This window comes from Marmota monax, unplaced genomic scaffold, assembly GCF_021218885.2.
Source record: "Marmota monax isolate L192 unplaced genomic scaffold, Marmota_monax_Labrador192_F-V1.1 WCK01_AAM20220418_F8-fsc00001, whole genome shotgun sequence".
NCBI lineage: Eukaryota > Metazoa > Chordata > Mammalia > Rodentia > Sciuridae > Marmota > Marmota monax.
Window position 1 is genome coordinate 51,673,640 of NW_026693777.1, and position 21,275 is coordinate 51,694,914.

Consider the following 21,275-nt stretch of genomic DNA (forward strand, 5'->3'; position numbering starts at 1 on the left):
CCTAAAAAACAAATGCCAAATGTCTTCTTTGATATAAGGAAAGTAACTAAGAACAGAGTAGGGACGAAGAGCAGGAGAAGAAGATTAACATTTAACAGGGATGAGAGGTGGGAGGGAAAGGGAGAGAGAAGGGAAATTGCACGGTAATGGAAGGAGATCCTCAGGGTTATACAGTGGAGGGGGTAGAGAGAGAGGAGGGGAGGGGAGGGGAGAGGTGAGGAGGGGGGAGGGTGGAGGATGGGAAAGGCAGCGGAGCACAACAGACACTAGTATGGCAATTTGTAAATCAATGGATGTGTAACTGATGTGATTCTGCAATCTGTGTATGGGGTGAAGGTGGGAGTTCATAACCCACTTGAATCAAAGTGTGGAATATGATATGTCAAGAAATTTGTAATGTTTTGAACAACCCACAATAAAAAATTAAAAAAAAAAAAGAGAACAAACAACCCAATCAATAAATGGGCCAAGGACCTGAACAGACACTTCTCAGAGGAGGACATACAATCAATCAACAAGTACATGAAAAAATGCTCACCATCTCTAGCAGTCAGAGAAATGCAAATCAAAACCACCCTAAGATACCATCTCACTCCAGTTAGATTGGCAGCCATTAGGAAGTCAAACAACAACAAGTGCTGGCGAGGATGTGGGGAAAAGGGTACACTTGTACATTGCTGGTGGGACTGCAAATTGGTGCAGCCAATTTGGAAAGAAGTATGGAGATTTCTTGGAAAGCTGGGAATGGAGCCACCATTTGACCCAGCTATTCCCCTTCTCGGTCTATTCCCTAAAGACCTAAAAAGAGCATGCTACAGGGACACTGCTACATCGATGTTCATAGCAGCACAGTTCACAATAGCAAGACTGTGGAACCAACCTAGATGCCCTTCAATAGATGAATGGATAAAAACAAATGTGGCATTTATACACAATGGAGTATTACTCTGCATTAAAAAATGACAAAATCATAGAATTTACAGGGAAATGGATGGCATTAGAGCACATTATGCTAAGTGAAGCTAGCCAATCCCTAAAAAACAAATGCCAAATGTCTTCTTTGATATAAGGAGAGTAACTAAGAACAGAGTAGGGACGAAGAGCAGGAGAAGAAGATTAACATTAAACAGGGATGAGAGGTGGGAGGGAAAGGGAGAGAGAAGGGAAATTGCATGGAAATGGAAGGAGACCCTCAGAGTTATACAAAAGTACATACAAGAGGAAGTGAGGAGAAAGGGAAAAATAATACAAGGGGGACAAATGAATGTCAGTAGAGGGGGCAAAGAGAGAAGAGGGGAGGGGAGGGGAGGGGGGATAGTAGAGGATAGGAAAGGCAGCAGAACACAACAGACACTAGTATGGCAATATGTAAATCAATGGATGTGTAACTGATGTGATTCTGCAATCTGTATATGGGGTAAAAATGGGAGCTCATAACCCACTTGAATCAAAGTGTGAAATATGATATATCAAGAACTATGTAATGTTTTGAACAGCCAACAATAAAAAATTTAAAAAAAAAGAAATAAAAACGCAGTACTTAAAAAATTCAACATATAAATAATATCAGGAATTAAAATCCTGATAAAGCTTAAATATAGAAAGTTAGAAATCTCTTTCAAAAGTTTATTCTTTGGGGTTTTAAAAATATGCTAAAATGTGTTTATATGAAACATAATTACGTTCATTTTCAAGGTGTTTTTTTAAATGGACCAAATAAATGAAAAACATAGAAAACAAAACAAAACAAAACAAAAGCAATCAACCACATTTGACCTTTTTCTTTTCAATCCCACAGTAAACAATACCATAAACTACTTACATCAAGGGATGAGAGAGTTCTCTTATATGTTTATAAGTCACAGTTGTTATGACAGTGAAGGAGACAAATATTCTTTTGTAGAAAGTAGCTTCCTGTTGTTTCCCTTTTGTTCAGGGAGACAATAGTATACATTTATTTGCATAACAAGGTGAGTTCCCTGGGGGAAAAGGGGAGTGGGCAAGAGCATTTACCTTCCAGGGTGTGAAAAGACAGTGGAGGTAAACAAATATTTTTTTTTCCAAGTATAATCTCTACAGTAAAGGAAAGAGAAAAGATGAGCTAAGAAGGTTGGGATGTAGAGATTTTCCCATTTGGATTTCTCACATGCAGTGGTCAATAGTAGTTTTTGAAATAATTTTCAAATAACATTGCTTAACTCTATGAGTTTTCTATTACCTGTTCATAAACAGCAGATTATTGTGGTTGCTGTGGCAATGCTTGTATGTGAATTTATGGTTTTGCTATTTTTTAATCACTGGAAAGCAATTTTGGATTTCAATTTAAATATTACCTCATTAAAGTCCTTCCAAATCTAAGATAAGCTCTACCCGATCCTTTTTCTCTCACTGCATTCTATTCATTTACATCATAAGATTTTTTTCTCAACTACAATTAAATAATTACTTGGCTACTTTTCTAATTGTCTTCTACCACCTGAATGTAAGTTCCATGAAGTCACAAGTGAATACTTTGCTCATCTCCCCATTTTCAGTACTATGAAGAGTGCCTGACAGATGGTAGGGGCTTAACAAAGGATTTTTATAAATGAATAAATGAATGAATGCTGAGGTTATGTAGCACGTAGGTAAGAGAATGACTTTGGAACTGGATGCCCAGCCACACCTTGGTTCTGCCACTTAATAGGTATGTGATTCTGAGCGAGTTTAAACTTGAGTTCCTAAGTCTCCTTGCCTGTTAAATGGTCATGAGAACAGTAGTTCCTGCCTCGTAGCTTTGTTTGGGGAAATTTAAAACATTAATGATTATAAATATTAATATATGTAAAACAGGTCAGGGCATTTTCTTAGTGAGCACTCGATATATGTGTTTTGTCATAATTTTTTTCCCATTTATCTGAAATGAATTTGTATATGGGAAATATCTACAATGAGTAAGTACTATTAGATACAGAAATATAAAATTTGAAAATTGACACAGAATTTTAAAAATTGTATTGATGAATATACAACAATCTATGTCTAATATAAGTACACATAGAAGCTAGTATAGAATAATCTTGTCTCCTTTTTGGTTTGTAATTGACAACTACTGTTCTACGTAAAACTGTATTTGATTTTGACCATACCACTGTGGGATAAGTATGGAAGGCCTGATACTGTATAAAGGAGGAATTTAAGAAATGTTAAGTGAGATTCCCAAGACCACATAGACTAATGCCTGATGGTAATCCACATCTTCTGACTTTAAGTCCAAAGCTCTTTTTTTTTTTCTGTAAAATTATCACTTGCAGTTTTCTTGTGTTGGAATTTCACAGGTCATCTGTTTATCTCTTTTTATTAAACACATGTTCATCATGAACCATATGCACAGCACCCTATAACTCTTCTTACATTTGAATTTGAGATTTTTATATCATTATATGGAGTACGTATTTTAGAAATGTATTGGAAAGAGTAACATATTACATGCAAATAAATAATATGCCCTTAAAAAATATATATACTACTGAAAGAAAGAGGGTTAGCTATATTTATAGTAGCCATATAATTATCAACTAAAATGGATTTTAAGCCAAAAAGCACTAGAGTTACTTTATAATGAAAAAAGTTCTAGATCACCAAAAGGTTATAATTCTTAACTTTTATGCACCTAATAAAATAGATTTGTTTTAAAAGAGAAAGAGACAACTGTAAGGAAATCTTGAGAAGTTTACCAGCATAATGGAATATTTCAGCACATTTCTTTGAACTGTCAAACAAAAATAGTATAGTTATAGCTTTGAACAATACATGCTTCACTTAAAGACTGGCTTCTCAAGTAAAAACATATAAGTCTCAACAAATATAAAAGTTTCATACAGACAATAGTCTTTGAACACAATAAAAAAATTTAGCAGTCAGTTATAAAAATGACCCAAGACCCCATATTTTTGGAAATTACTGAGAATATCTTTAAAATAATATGGTGTGAGGAAGGGAGTTAGGTCAGTGTTATAGATCAGTTGATAATGTTGATACTGGTTGATGATTGCATGGGTGTTTATTACACTTTTCCATCTATTTTGTATGTTTGAGATGTGCTATAATAAAAAAAGATGGTAGGCAGTAAAAGTGGTTATCTGTAGACATTTGTAGTTTTAAATGCTTATATTTAAAAGAACAGACTAGGGGCTGGGGTTATGGCTCAGGGTAGAGCACTTGCATAACATGTGTGGGGCCCTGGGTTCCTCAGCACCACATAAAAATAAATAAATAAAATAAAGGTATTTGTGTCCAACTACAACTAAAAAATAAAAATATTAACAAAAAGAACAGACTAAATGTTAATGAAATAAGTATCCAACTTTAACCATTAAAACATGAGAGAATATACCCTCCCCCCCCAAAAAAAAATGGAAAGAGAAAGAATGATAAAGTAGAAAACAAAAGATATAATAAGGAGGATCAGAAAGGCAAAAGTTAGTCTTTTGAGAAGACTTAATTTGGACATCAATAATAAAACTGATCAAGAGAAGAGAAAAAAGGCAATGATAAGTAATAGAAATAGTAAAAGATATTACAGCTACAGATGCAATACAAGTTAAAATCTTTCTGTTTTGCGTGTGTGTTACTAGGGATTGAACAAAGGAAGGTTTTCCACTGGACTATGTACCCCAGCTCTTTTTATTTTATCTTGAAACAGTGTTTTACTAAGTTGCCAAGGATGGCCATGAATTTACAATTTTCCTGCCTCAGCCTCCCAAATTGCTGGGATTACAGGTGTGTATCATCATATCCAGCACAATATATTTTTAATACCATGAAATTTTAAGTCAGTGAATTTAACTTAGATGAAATAGATAAATATTCAGAAAATACTTAGCAAAAACAAAGAAAAAAGACAAAATTTGAATAGACTCAAACATTAAAGAAATTCAATCAATAGGTAAAAATCTTCCCTTTTCAAAAGTAACACCAGGCCCAGATGGGTTTACAGGTGAGTTCTGTCAAATCCTGAGAAACTTTTCATTATAGATTTACACACACTTCCATATAAAAGGGGGAAAAGCTCCTCAGCTCACTTAATGAAATCAATATAACCCTGATACCCAAACTAGACAAAGACAATATTAAGAAAAGCACAGATCACTCTCATTGAAAAAAAAGATGACTTAAAATGTAGTAAGACAAATACAGTAAAATGTTACCCAAGATAATAACAATCAAATTATATTTTTCCCAGTAATGCAAAGACAGTAATATTAGAAAGTACATAAATGTAATTGACAGTATTGTGGTTCTGGGAAGCCATAACAGCTCAGTTATTATGGAGGAAAAAATCTAATAAAATTCTACCCCTTCACAAACACAAATCTAAAACCTGCACAGAAGGAAATGTGAAGCTACTAAAAACTTATAACATCATTTTTGATGATTCCACTTAAAAGAACAAGAAGATGCTTACTATCACTATCTTATATTCATCATACACTGTAGGTCCTAGACACAGCAGTAACATAGGATAAAGGAATAATAGATAAAATAATTGGAAAGGAAAACGCAAAACTAGCATTTACAAAAGAGTTGTAAACAAATTGGTAAAAATGAAAATTGAGTTAGGTGACTAGGTATGGTAAAATGACCATTTGGATGCACCAGTCATAACAATTTAAAAAATTTACATTTATTATAGGAACAAAATCCGCAAAAGTAGGGCATTTAGGAGTAAACTGTAAGAAAAGATATGCAAGACCTCTGGAGGAAATTACAAAATATTATGGAATGATACACTAAAGCAAACCCTAAATAAATGGAGAGATATATCATTGTTCCAGGGACAGAGAACCAAACTAACTCTCACTAATCAGTGCAAACAAAATACAGTAGGCTTGGTTTTGTTTGTTTTTAAGGAAATTGACAAGATCCAAGAATAGTCAACACACTTCCTGAAGAATAAGAAGAAAATTGTGATGCTCTTGACTTATGGGAATAATGATGGGTCTTGCCCTGCCAGAGATCAAGATTTATTTTACAGCTATAGTAATTAAGATAGTATGCAATTAGCCCAAACACGAATGAACTGACCAAAGGACACACACCACAGGATAAGCAACTTTATAAATTATTACTGAGAAAAACAGAATGTTAAGACATCCGTTATTCATATGGAAAAAAGTAAAATTGAGTTTCTACATCATACCATACTATTAAAAGTACAAAACAACAATTTTCTTCAGAAGATATATAAATATTTACATAAATGCAGGATTGGAAAAGATTCTTTTTTTTTTTTTTCCTTTTTATGGTATTGGAGATTGAACCTAGGAGCTTTACACATGCTAGGCAAGCACTATACCACTGAGATATATCCCCAGCCCTTTTTATTTTTATTTGTTTGTTTATTTATTTATTTATTTTACTTTCAGACAGAGTCTTACTAAGTTTTCCATTATTGAATCTGGCCTCAGATTTGCCATCCTCCTGCCTAAGCCTTCTGTGTTGCTGGGATGTCAGGCATATACCAACATGCTGGGTGTGGTTAGGATTTCTTAAACGAGACAGAAAAGACTTAATTGGAAAAATTTGGTGTTTCAACTAAATTAAATTAAAAATTCTCTTTGTCAAAAGTGACTGTTTAACAATCAAATATAGTTTATGAATTCTGAATAAATTCTGATCCTTAAAAAAAACCAAAACTTTGGGACAGTTGACATTAGAAAACAGATCTATGAGTTTTTAAGTGATAGAGTTTTAAATTTTCTTATGTATAATACTAGTATTGTAAGCATGTGTAAGAATGTGATTTAAAGATATATGTTGATATATTTTTGGATGGAGTGTCATGATAAATGCAACTAGTATACAAATAAGTAACTAAAAAATGTGTGTGTGATATACCTCCACACAGAGAGCATAAATATATTAAAGTGTACACAACGATATAATTTTAATTATTGACTCTAGGTGAAATATGTATAAATGTTCCTTGTATAGTTCTTTCAGTAAAGGAAATAAAGGAACCTGCATTTTTAGGAGGCCTGAGGCATGTCTGGGTATAGGGCATTTAGAGATCAAGGACATTGTCCAACTAAACTGAAAGGTGCACTACACAATATCTTTGTGTGGGAAAGAAGCTGCCATCTCTCCAGGTGGAGTGTGGAAAACGAAGGAAGGAACCATTTTGCAGCTGCAGAATGGGGGTCAGCAGCTGAGGGAGCCCATTCCTGGCAAACCCAAATTGGGCCCATAATACAGGCACAGTAAACACACTGCACAACATAAAGTGTGCCTAAGCAACCAGGAGAAAATCAAATGTGGAGAGAGGTTTACACTGGGGACAACTTGTCATGGAGCTCCACCCAGCTCTAACTCTCCCTCTGCAATCTGGCTGCTTACAGGACCAGCTGGGAGAGAGGTGTCTGGTCAGAAATTCAGAAATTTGAAAGGGCAGGGACAGGAGAGATTGAGTTTAGAGACTGAACCCAAGACCAGGAAACGTGGGGACTGCAAGTGACATAGGGGACAAAGAATTTGCTCCTCCACCACACGAGTGGAACCCAGGGGAGATCCCTGGGGTATAGTCTTCCAGCATGGACCAGCAATTACTGGGCCCTGAAGGTGTGCTGATTTAAAATCTCCAGACCCACTGGCATTCAGCAAAGAGCCTAGAACCCACCTAAGCCTAAATCCTTCCTCCAGAAATTTTGTCTACAAGATTACCTTCCATGATAAACAAAAGTTAAAAAATTCACAACCAGAAAGCCTGTACTACAAAACATAATAAGATATTTCATGAAGAAGAAATGAAAAATAAAAGTGAAAACCATAAAAGGGAAGAATTACACTATCAACAGAGAAACTAATTCAAATTAAAACCAGAAATAAATCAAAATGAAAGGGAATAAAAATCATATCTCAATAAAAAACAAGCAAACAAAAATAAAAATGAAAACCATAGGGAAGAACTACACTATCAACAGAGAAACTAATTCAAATTAAAACCAGAAATAAATCAAAATGAAAGGGAATAAAAATCATATCTCAATAAAAACATTGAATGTAAATGGCCTAAATTCATCAATCAAAAGACATAGCCTGGGATTGGATTAAAAAACAAGACCCAACAATATGCTGCCTCCAAAAGAGTGAACTCATACACAAAGACATCCACAGAATGACGGTAAAAGAATGAGAAAAAAACATCATCCACATAGATCTTGTAAACAAGCAGGGATTTCTATCCTCATATCAGAAAAAGTGGACTTTAAGCCAAAGTTAATCAGAAGGGACAAAGAAGGACATTTCATACTGCTTCAGGGAATTTATACACCAACCAGACATAATATTTATTCCCCAAGATATCGAGCATTTACGTACATCAAACAAACCCTTATCAATTTCAAGAAGCAAATAAACCGCAACACAATAATACTTTAACATACCTCTCTCACCACTGGATAGATCCTCCAAACAAACAAACAAAAAAAACCCACAAAGTATTTATAGAACTAAAAGATACAACAATTTAGATAATATACATATATAGAATATTTTATCCATCAAGGACTGAATACACTTTCTTCTCAGCAGCACATGGATCCTTCTCTAAAATAAACCATATCTTAGGCCACAAAGCAACTGTGAGCAAATACAAAAAAAAAATAGAGATAATGCCTTGCATCCTATCAGATCATATTGGAATGAAATTAGAAATAAATGGTAAAATAAAAAATAGAAACTACTCTAACATTGGGAGACTAAATAATATGCTATTGAAAGGTAAATGGATAGCAGAAATCAGGGCTGAAATAAAAAATACTTATAGGTAAATGTGAATAGCAATAAAATATATCAAAATTTCTGGGACATTATGAAGTCAGTGCTAAGAGGAAAGTTCATTGCATTAAGCTCATTTATTAAAAGAATAAAAAGTCAAAAAATAAATAACCTGACATTACATCTCAAAACCCTAGAACGAGAAGGACAAATTAATAACAAAAACTGTAGAATACAGGAAATAATTAAAATCAAAGATGAAGTCAATGAAATTGAAATAAAAGAAACAACCCAAAAATCGACAAAACAAAAAGTTGATTCTTTGGGGGGAAAAAAATCAATGAAATTGATAAACCCTTAGCCAAGCTAACAAAGAGAAAGAGAGGGAAAAAACTCAAATTACTAAAATTTACTATGAAAAATGAAATCACAATAGACACTACTGAAATACAGATGATAATAAGAACCAATTTTGAAAATCTATACTCTAGTAAAATAGAAAATCTTAAAGACATTGACAAATTTCTAGAGACATGTGACCTACCCAAATTGAAGCAGAAGGACATAGAAAATTTAAACAGATAAATTTCAAGCAATGAGGGGCCGGGAATGTGGCTCAGTGGTAAAGCTCTCACCTAGCACATGTGAGGCTCTGGGTTCGATCCTTGGCACCACATTAAAAACTTATTGTGTCCACCTACAACTAAAACAAATATTTAAAAAATTCAAGCAATGAAATTGAAAATGCCATCAAAAGCTTACCAACAAAGAAAAGCCCAGAACCAGATGGATTCTCAGCTGAGTTCTCCCAGACCATCAAAGAAGAACTAACACTAATCCTCCTCAAATTATTCCATGAAATAGAAAAGGAGGCAACCCTTCCCAAGCTCCTTCTATGAAGCTAGTCTCACCGTAATACCAAAACCAGACAAAGACACATCAAGGAAAGAAAATTTCAGACCAATATTCCTGATGAACATAGATGCAAAAATTCTTAATATTACTGGCAAATCATTTTCTTTCCAGGATGCCTTCTATCACCACTTCTATTCAACATAGTCCTGGAAACTCTAGTCAGATCAATTAGACAAAAGAAATAAATGAAAAGGATACATATAGGAAAAGAAGAATTCAAACTATCCCTATTTGCTGATGACATGATTCTATATTTAGAAAACCAAAAACACTCCACCAGAAAACTTCTTGAACTCATAAACAAATACAGCAAAGTAGAGGGATTCAAAATCAACACCCATAAATCAATTGTGTTCCTATACATCAGTGATGAATCAACTGAAAATGAGGAAAACCATTCCATTCAAAATAGCCACAAAAAAATAAAATACTTAGGAACCAACCTAACAATAGAGGTGAAGGATCTCTACAGTAAAATCTATAGAACACTAAAGAAAGAAATCAAGGAGGCCTTTAGAAGATGGAATGAACTCCCATGATCTTGGATAGGCAGAATTAAGATAGTCAAAATGGCCACACTACCAAAAGCACTATTTAGAGATTCAATGCAATTCCCATCAAAATTCCAATGACATTCTTCATAGAAACAGAAAAAGCAGTCATGAAATTAATTTGGAAAATAAGAGGCTCAGAAATAGCCAAAGCAATCCTCAACAAGAAAAGCGAAGCAGGAGTCATCAAAATACCACACCTTAAATTATACTACAAAGCTATGGTAACAAAAACAGCATTGTATTGGCTCCAAAACAGACGTGAAGACCAGTGGTTCAAAATAGAAGACACAGAGACAAATCCACATAAATACAGTTTTCTTATACTAGACAAAGGCACCAAAAACATTCATTGGAGAAAAGATAGCTTCTTTAACAAATGGTGCTGGGAAAACTGGAAAGCCATATGTAATAGAATGAAAGTTAACCCATATCTCTCACCCTGCACAAAAATTAACTCAAAGTGGATCAAAGACCTAGGGATTAGAACAGAAATCCTGAACATACTAGAAGAAAATGTAGGCTCAGCACTTAAATATATTGGGTCAGGAACTGACTTTCTTAAGACTCCTAAAAGTGCCAGAAGTAAAATCAAGAATCAATAAATGGGATTTTACCTAACTAAAAAGCTTCTTGACAGCAAAGGAAACAATTAAGAGTATTTAGAGAGAGTCTACAGAATGGGAGAAAATCTTTACCACCTGCACCTCAGATAGGGCATTAATTTCCAGGATATACAAAGAACACAAGAAACTTAACACCAAAAAAGTAAATAACCCAATCAATAAGTAGACAAAGGAAATGAACAGACCCTTCTTAAAAGAAGAAATACAGATGATCAACAAATGTATGAAAACATCTTTAGCAATTAGAGAATGCAAACCAAAACTACACTTGAGATTTTTATCTCACTCCAGTCAGAATGACAACTATCAAGAATACAAGCAACAATGTTGGCAAGGATTTGGGGAAAAGGGTATGCAAAAATTATTGGTGGGACTGAAAATTGTTGCAACCAGTCTGGAAAGCAGCATGGAGATTCCTCAAAAAACTAGGAATGGAACCACCATTTGACCCAGTTATCCCACACCTTGGCATATATCCAAAGGAGTTAAAAATCAACATACTACAGGGATGCAGCCACATCAATGTTTACAGCAGCTCAATTCACAATAGCTAAGCTATGGAACCAACCTATATACCCATGAACAATGAATGGATAAAGAAATTATGGTGTATATAAACAATGAGATATTACTCAGCCATAAAAAAGAAAGACTTTATGACATTTGCTAGTAAATGGATGGATGGATGTGGAGACTATCATGCTAAATGAAATAGGCCAATCCCCCCAAAAATCAAAGTTTGAATGTTTTTGTTGATATGTGGAAGCTAAATCACAATAAAGGAGGGGGGAGGAGAAAAGTTTACTAGATTATACAAAAGGGAATGAAGGGAAGGGAGGGGGATAGGAATAGGAAAGACAGTGGAATAAATCTGACATAATTTTTCTATGCACATATATGAAAAATCCTAAGTGAATCGCATCATTGTGTACATCAATTTAAAAAAAAGATGAAAGATAACAAGTGCTAGGATATGCAGAGAAGGGAACTCTTATATACAATTGGTGGGAATGTAAATTAGTATTTCCATTATGGAAAATGATTTAAATTTTCCTCAAAAAAATAAAAAATAGAACCACCGTATAACCCAGCAATCCCACTTATGGATATGTATCCTAAGGAAATTAAATTAATAGGAAGTGATATCCCCAGGTCCACATTCATCACAGCACTATTCACAACTGCCAAGGCACATACTTAATCACCCTACATGTCCATCAGTTGATGAATGTATAAAGAAAATGTAGTATAAATACACAATGGAATACTATCTGGACCTTTAAAAAGGAAGAAATTCTTCAATTTGCAATGATGGATAAAGTTTGAGGATACTGTGCTAAGTAAAATAAGCCAGGTACAAAAAAAATTAACACCACCACATGATCTCACTTACATCCGGAATCTTAAAAAAAGTCAAACTCATTGAAGAAGACAGTAGAATGTTGGTTACTAGAGGCTGAAAGGAAAACAACAGGTAATGGAAAGTTGTTGGTCAAAGATACAAAAGTTTAGCTAGACAGGATAAGTTTTTGAGACCTGTTGTACAACTGGTGACTATAATCAATAATGTATAATATATTTGAAAATAGGTGAGAGTAAATGACAAATGTCTATCACAAAAAAAAGAAACAATGTTAATCAACTCAATTTAACATTCCACATTGCATACATATAGAGCAGTACATACAATATAGCAGACACAGAAAGCATACAAACAATACAACTTGATGAGTACAGCTGCATACATGTGCAAAGAAGTATGAAAGAATACATGGGAAAAATACACATGGAGTTCACATAATGGTAACATCAGAGAGGCCAGGGGAGTGGGATCATTAAAGATATACATGAGGAACGGGGTTGTAGCTCAATGGTAGAGCTTCTCACATGTGAGGCACTGGGTTCGCTCCTCAGCAACACATAAAAATAAAGGTATTGTGTCCATCTATAACTAAAAAATAAAATAAAATAAAATATATACGTGAGACTGATTCTACCTACGATATGTTGTTTTTTAATGTAGGTTGAGAGTAATTTGAGTACTTATTCTATTTAGTTTTCTGTGCCTGAAATGTTTTATAAGTTTTAAAATAGTCTTTCTGGAAACCAATCATTTGAGGATGGTTGAAGGAACTAAATACTGTGAGTATGATTGCTATTTTCAAATATTTGAAGGAACATCATATATAAGGAAAAAAGATATTCTTCCTAACATATATGGACAGGCTCTTGTTCAGCAAGCCAGGCACACATCACTACTATTGCTTCAAAGGACAAATGCAGGGAAAGTACAAGGAGCAGGGTAGAAGCTTCCTCTGGGCTTCCTATAGAGACATGTTTCAGAGCCAGAGGTAACAGGATGTGGAGCTGAGAGCAGGACTGTTTGGAGCCAGCCTCCTTGTTCAGATCTTGTCTCTGATCTTTGTAGGCAGTATGATTTGGGGTAAATTATTAACCTTTGTGTGCCTACAGCCAGACTGTAAAATGGGGATGATAATAATGGTGCCCGTCCTCACAGGGCTATGATGAAGATTAAAGGAACAGTGCCTGGTACATAGCAAGTGTCTGTAAAGCAAATTGAATAAATACCCTGGCAGATAAAGTATCTTCCTTTTAAAGCAGTAAAATCTTCAAGACTTCAGTAAAAGCAGCATAAATCTCTTCTCTAAGGAAGATGAGGAGGTATCCTTCCCTTCTGGTCTAAATGAATATCATATTTCAATCTGCACACAAATTACACCAAAATCTTGCTAAAATGCATGCTCTGAGTCAGAATGTCTGGGGTGGGGCCCAAGAGTCTTGATTTCTAACAGGGGAACTGATGCTCTAGGGATCCTGGGCACCACACCTGCAGTAGCAAAGCCCTAGAGGGACTTTTCCTATCTCCGTGCACCTTAATGTCAATGATGTTTAGTTCTTATCTCTCTGGATCATCATTTTGCCATGAATTCTAAATGTATATCTTTTCCAAAGATATACATTTTAGCCCTTCACTTAACTAAAAATAACTTAAATACTAAATAGATTCAGAATTTATTAAAGGCTTGGGAGATTCTTTATATAAATGTGTATCTTTTCACAATGTACCTAGATTTTAAATATGAATTCTAGCTTTTTATCACTTAAATTTTCTTAAAAGAGAAACACTTTATGAGAAGTTAAAATAGTAAAATCTAGGGGAGGGAAGTTCCTGTACTATTTTGAAATTCACATTAGTGTCTACATTTGATATGACAGAGAGAGAGATGTCACCGTAGATTCCCAAATAGAGTGAAGAAAGAAAAACCAGTTGGGGACAGGATAAATTGGAAAGAAGGAGAATGTCAAGCATTTAAGTGAAAACGATAAAGTGATCATTTTAAAAAGTTTGGAGGTATGGTTCTGAGAGATGTTGTAGTGGTACCCCCTTTCTCCACAAAAAAAAAAAGTCTTAACTGGGCTTCTTCAGAAATCTTCACCATGGATGATTTTGGGACTGTCAGAAAAAAAAAATCTCTACAAAAGAGTTTAATGTAGATAAACTTCCAATTTTCATGTAGCCCTGTTTTACTTGGCCACTGTCCGGGAAGAAATCCGCACTCCAGGTGCTGGACACCCCCTTACTAGTTTTTCACAAACACGTATCCAGTATAGTAGTTTGTAGAAATGTGTAAACAAAGCCTCTGGCCTTGAGCTGGAACTCAAAAAGATGTCTACATTTCTAAGATAAGAGAAGTTACCAATTGGGCTCCATGGTAACAGCTGGCAGGGAGAGGAAAGAAAAAGGGGAAGAAGCTCTCCCCTTCTCAGGTACTGCCCTTGAAGGGTTAACTTTCCCAAAACAGTGAAAGAAAAAGCTGCTTTTATGTGAACTTCTGCTGACTGTTAACTTCTGAGCCCCTTCCCTTATATGCTGGTATAAATTTCTGAAACTGCCTGAACTCGGGGTTCAGGGGATTGATTACAACAGAAGCTGTGCCCTCTGAACCTGGCTGCAGCCAAATAAAACTGTTTCCTGCTGTCTTTGGTGCCTTGCCTCATCTGTCCCTATAACAATGTTAATGAGGAAGACCAGCAAGATTATCGTTTTAGAATATGTTAGTTCAACAATAAGGTGAAGAGGCAATGGGCCTTCAGTATATCAGAAGCCTGGTGGAGCACACTGCTCTGGCAGGGGCCAAACCCCTCTGATACACATGCAATTGGACCTTCAGGTCCAGTCTGGAACATGACTAATATGACTGTATTCTGAAACAGATCTTTGATATCATGATCCAGAACAGAAGCCCAGAGAACAGTATGCTACCTGGGGCTGGTTGAAGTGAGAGGTTCTGGTGATTTGATCTGAATTATTCTCAGGCTTTCTTTCCTTCAGGGACTCTTCACAGATCACGATTGACATAGAGCCCAAAGGACCCCCTGGGGATTTCCTACGTCAGGCTGCATATAGGCATTGAGTCTGTGACTATTAGTGGCTTTGGCCACTGAGTGGCTCATGATTATGCAACCTAACACTATTGGAACTGAGATCTGTGGCCTCTAGGAGCACAATTTGCAAATGTCCCTCCATCAAAATAGCCCTGAGTGGAGAGAAAGCAGAAAGGCTGTGGGTGGGTCGTTTCATTCTTTCACTACTATTCTATGTCAAAGCAGAAAGTTCCCATGCTCCATAATTTGTTTTTAAAAGGATGGTATAGGAGAAGTCAGAGAGAGAGAGAGAAAGAGTAGGAATTCAAGCAGATAATCCAGAATTTTCTTTAAAATTATGTTATAGACAAGCTCTTGTTCAGCAAGCCAGGCACACATTACTACTATAGCTTCAAAGGACAAATGTGGGGAAAGTACAAGGTATTTTACTCACCACCACTGCACAGAGGTTGTATTTGGGATGCTTCCGGAAAACTGGACAAATGTAAGGAGTGAGGTCCAAGTTAGTGAGTGGGTAATGAATATCTGTTCTCAGTTTTCTTTTCAGTGTACCCTGGATGTCAAACCTGGAGAAATAAAAAGTATATTAAGTATAAAGTTTGTGAGGCACACATTAATGAACTCTATCTTGACAAATTCCAAAAACAGTTAAAAGTAATTTATTAGAAAGATTAGCTGGTGGGGCTGGGATTGTGGCTCAGCGGTGGAGTGCTCGCGTAGCACGGGCGAGACCTGGGTTCGATCCTCAGCACCACATAAAAATAAAGGCATTGTGTTGTGTCCATCTACACCTAAAAAATAAATGTTAAATAAAGACAAATTAGCTAGTACAGACCTGTACATAAATTTCTTCTTTCTTATCTAAATGTATTTGGAAACACCACATCCACAAGCCTCACCAAAAGTGAGACTGGTGTGATCCAGGAGTTGGATCCAGAGGGGAAACAGTGTATATTCAAGCTAAACTGAACCTAGTGGGGGAAAAGGACCAAAAGCAGATTCAGCATAGGGAGGGGAAATCCCACTGGAAACCTCCTGAGAACTTTGCCCCAGCAGATGTGAGTCATGCTAACCCAGGGGCTCGTCTTTTCCCTATCTTGATTTCAGCACAGGTTGTCTTGCCAGTGTCCTGATTTCAAGCTCTGAGGTCCTAATATAATGTTTCAATAAGAAAATGTGGTGAAAATCTTTCACATTCTGTACTGGTATATAGATTAGAAGTTTCCAAACCTGGGCTTATATCAGAATCACTCAAGAGCTTTATAAAGAAAATAATCATGTACATTTCAGAAAAATGACTGATTAAGGCCAGAAGTGAGGGGATTATTAGATAAGGCTGAGTCTTCTTGTGTCAGAAAGCAAGAAACCTTGTTCAGAAAAAGTAAGGCAATACCATATGACCCAGGAATCTCATGAGTAGATACCATTTCAAGAGAAATGAAGATTTATGTAAATCATAAAGCATAGATTTATGTAAATCATAAAGCATAAATAGCAGCTTTATTCATATTTGCCAAAAACTGGAAATAAAAGTCCACCAGCTGGTTAATGGATAAATAGCTGTTTTTTTTTTTCCTCCCATAAAAAGTAACAGTAGGGACTAGGTTGTAGCTCAGTGGTAGAGTGCTAGCCCAGCATGTGTAAGGCACCAGGTTCAATTCTCAGCAACGTATATAAATAAACAAAATAAACATTCATTGACAACAATTAAATATTTTTTTAAAAAACTAACAATACACAGCACTAAGAACGATCTACTAAAACATGCAACAACATGGGCTAAGCTCAAAAGCATTATGCTACATGAAAGAAGCCAGACTGAAAAGGTTACACAGAATATGACTTTTCTGAAGAAGGTAAAACTGCAGAGATGGAAATCAGATCAGCAGTTTCCAGGATTTTAGGGTGGGAGAAGTGGGTGGTGGAAAAAAACCATCAGAAAACTTCTTGGGGTAATGGAATTAGTCTATATGTTGGTTGAGGCAGTAGAGTATCTAAACATTTGTCAAAATTCATAGATACTGTACACTTAAAAAGGATACATTTTAAGTAAGTATAGCTTCATAAACAGACAAATTAACTAAGGGGGTCTTAGGTCCAGGCTTGAGGGGGCTCCCAAAGGCCAATTTGGAACAATTTAAACACCAAAACAAGAGGAGACTTTATGATTACACATACAAGGAACTTGAAAGTCATTTCTCTAACAATAAGTTAGAGAAAAAAACTGAAAATCAACTCTTCTTAGATCTATGAGAGAAGTGATGTGGGAGAACAAACTGATATCCCCAAAATCAGGAGAGACAGACAGAGAATCACAACTTACCAGAGCAGAAACTGCTGGGCAGAAACCATGAGGGAACCAGTCTGTGATAGGAAAACTGGAGATTGGAGAAGTGCTGGAGACTCATGCAAACAAGACTGAGCCTTAAACTCTAGAGGACTCAGTCAAAGGTCCTTCACACTTGTGTGAGCTTTGCCTCCAGGCACCCCCAAAATTTCTCACAGTAAATATCAGAGGAAAATTTCCTCCTGCCTCTGGTGGGGAGAGTCACAAAGAAGCCATTTTGAAATATACCAGGAACACTCTAATCTTAATAGGGTCTTCTCACAGGAGAAACCAGTTAACTAGAGCATAGCCTGTTTTTTTACCAACCTAAGTGAGCTGTGGGGAGGGGAATACCCAACTCAGCCTGTACTGACCATGCTCTTCCCTAATGAAGAAGAAAAAAGCTGAGGTGCACTGAGTCCAGAGACACAGATGCATTAAAAAAACCAAGACCTAACCGCAGGACAAGAACGATTCCCCCTCCCCAACACCTCACCACCACATTACTAAAGACCTACTTAGAGCTGTTCTTTTTGTGCAGGACATCCTATCGACTATCAGGAAAAAAAATTACAAGTCATACTCAGAGTCAAAGAGCACATTTTAAAGAACATGAGAATCAGAAATGGCAGGGTTGGGTATGGGGTTGGGGCTCAGCGGTAGAGCTCTTGCCTAGGATGTGTGTGAGGCCCTGGGTTCGATCCTCAGCACCACATTTTAAAAAATAAATAAATAAAGGTATTGTGTCCAACTATAACTAAAAAAAGGAGGAGGGGGCAGGATTTGGAATTGCCAGACTGAGAATTTAAAACTGGTTAATATCCTAAGAACTCTGATGGATAAAGCAGACAACATGCTTTATTGCGTTAATTCAGGAGGTAAAATTATTACATCATGAGAGCTATAACCTAATCCACTTGTTGGATTGATAATATATTTTGGGGGGGGGGGTGCTTGGGGATTTGAACCCAGGGCTTCATGCATACCAGGCAAGCATTTTACCACTGAGCCACATCCCCAGCTTGGTAATTTTTTTTTTTTTCCTCAGTGCTGAGGATTGAACCCAGGCCCTCACACATGCCAGGTAAATGTGCTACCACTGAACCACATCCTCAGGTGGATTGATAATTTGATTAACTACTGGGTGATTAACTACTGGGCAGGTAGGTGTGGCCAGAGGAAGTTGATCACTGGTGTAGTACCTCTAGGATCATACTTGGCTCCCCAGGCTCTTACTCTGCTTCCTGGTTGCCATGAGGTGAGCAGCTTTCCTCTGTCATGGCCTGCCACCACGATGCTCTGCCTCACTTCAAGCCCAGAGCACAGGAAATCAGCCAAACACAGACTGAAACCATGAGCCCCAAAGTAAACTTTTGCTCCTCTAAGTTGTTCTTGTTTGTATGTTGGTCCCAGAGACAAAAAACTGATAACACCTGTCTCATTGCCTCATCACCACACCTTTCTGTTCCATCCTCACATTTATCTAACAGACAAACCAACATGCATCTGCATGTAGAATTCCCTTCTTCTTCTCTACCTGGAAAATTCCTCATTCTACTATGTTCACTCTTATTCTGCTGTTTTTCTGTAAAGTTTCTATTCCAAGTTTGTCTGAAGATTTCACTGGATATTTGAATTAGACAAATTAGATTAGAATCTTCACTGATCTAAATATATTCTATTTTGACAATCATTGCATAGCCCCCAGATTGACAAAAACATATGTCTTGTAAAACTTTTTTGACTTCTTGTGTCCTTTTCATTTTTTTTTTTATCTGCCACATCAAGGCATTTGAAGAGACATGCCCTTCACAGATAAACAAATGGTAATAAGCACATGAAAAATGGTCAACAGCATTAGTCACTAATGTTCAATGAGCTACTAAGATGAGGGTCATTGTTAAAAACAACAACAAAATGGAAAGTAACAAATGACGGTGAGGATGCAGAGAAATTGGAACACTGGAGATGGCCAAAGGAATGAAAGCTGGTGCAGCCACTGTGGAAAACAGTTTGGCAGTTATCATAGGACCTATCAATTCCACTCCTAGACATAAACCTATAGGAACTGAGCAAGACTCAAACAGATGCTTTTCAAAAATACGACATTCATTAGGATAGTATCAAAAAAAGAAGATTAGAAAGAAATCAGGAAAACAATAAAAATTAATACAAGAAACCACATTTATCAACAAATTGATAAATAACAGCATTCTGTATTTGCAATATTATGGGCTAAATAACTAGAGTGAATTTCCAGGTAAAACAACTAAAATAGCTGGGTTGGGCTGGGGATGTGGCTCAAGTGGTAGCACGCTCGCCTGGCATGCGTGGGGCGCTGGGTTCAATCCTCAGCACCACATACAAGTAAAATAAAGATGTTGTGTCCACCGAAAACTAAAAAATAAATATTAAAAAATTCTCTCTCTCTCTCTCTCTCTCTCTCTCTTGCTCTGGGTATAAGATAAAAGTATGAGATCTGGGGTTGTAGCTCAGTGGTGGAGTATTTGCCTCGCACACACGTGAGGCCCTGGGTTCGAACCTCAGCACCACATAAAAATAAATAAAATGAGGATATTGTGTCCATCTAAAACTAAAAAAAATAAATAAAAAACAATAAAAGCATGAGTCAAAGTTTGGATAGTCATGAAATCAGACAAAAGAGATTCATAATGATAAAAGGTTTAATTCACCAAGGATTTTTATCGCTTTAAAATGTTTCTACTCTTATTAATGCAGCTTCATTTTTTTAAACCCCAAAGTGACAGAACTACAACAGTTAGACAAGTCCATAATTTAATCAAGAGGTGTCAAACAGATATTTTTTATACCAGTGTTCATTGTAGCAATTCAAAATAGCTTAAAAGTATCTGGGTGTGGTGGCGCACGACTGTGATCCCAGCATTTTGGGAAGCTGAGACAGGAGCATCGCTAGTTCAAAGCCAGCCTCAGCAACAGCAAGGCACTAAGCAACTCAGTGAGATCCTGTCTCCAAATAAAATAAGGTTGGGGATGTGGTTCAGTGGTCGAATACCCCTGGGTTCAATCCCCAGTACCAAAAAAAAAGCTAAAAGGTGGAAACAACTCAAATGTCTGTCCATCATCACATGATAGATGAACAAGCTATGGAATATATATGCATTGAAATTGAGTATAACATTGTAAATATAGTAAATATGTTATATTATAAATATTATACTCAGAAGGAGATTCTGGTACATGCTGCCATACGGATAAACCTTGAAAGCATTACACAAAGTGAATATGCCAGACAAAAACACAAACACTGTTTATATGAGGTACCTAGAAAAGGCAAAGTTATAGAAGCAGAAGTTGACTAGGGTTACAGAGGACCAGGAGAGGGAGGGTGTAGAGTTATTGCTTAATGGTTAGAGTTTGTTTAGGAGAATGAAAAGTGGTGATTATTTTACAACATTGTGAATGTAATTAATGCTAAAAAATTGCACACTTAAATTGCCATAATGGCAAATATTACATTATGTATATATTGCCACAATTTTTTAAATTAACAATGTAATATACCAGATTCTATTGGATTGTACATTTTTAAATGGGTGAATTGTTGTCATGTGAATTACATCTCAATAAAGTTCTTCAAAAGTATCTGACCACAAGCCAGGCTTGGTGGGACACACCTATAATCCCAGAGAATGGACAGCCTGAGGCAGGAGG

The 21,275-nt window shown here is 36.2% G+C and overlaps 1 protein-coding gene across 1 annotated transcript in view; it reads right to left on the reverse strand.

The window, feature by feature from the left end:
* The window catches only part of Usp50 (ubiquitin specific peptidase 50), a 45,773-nt gene that overhangs the window by 17,929 nt on the left and 6,569 nt on the right, over positions 1-21,275 (reverse strand). The window contains exon 6 of the mRNA XM_046461111.2: positions 15,690-15,822. Within this exon, the coding sequence (XP_046317067.1) occupies positions 15,690-15,822 (133 nt within the window). The remainder of the gene's footprint in view (positions 1-15,689; positions 15,823-21,275) is intronic.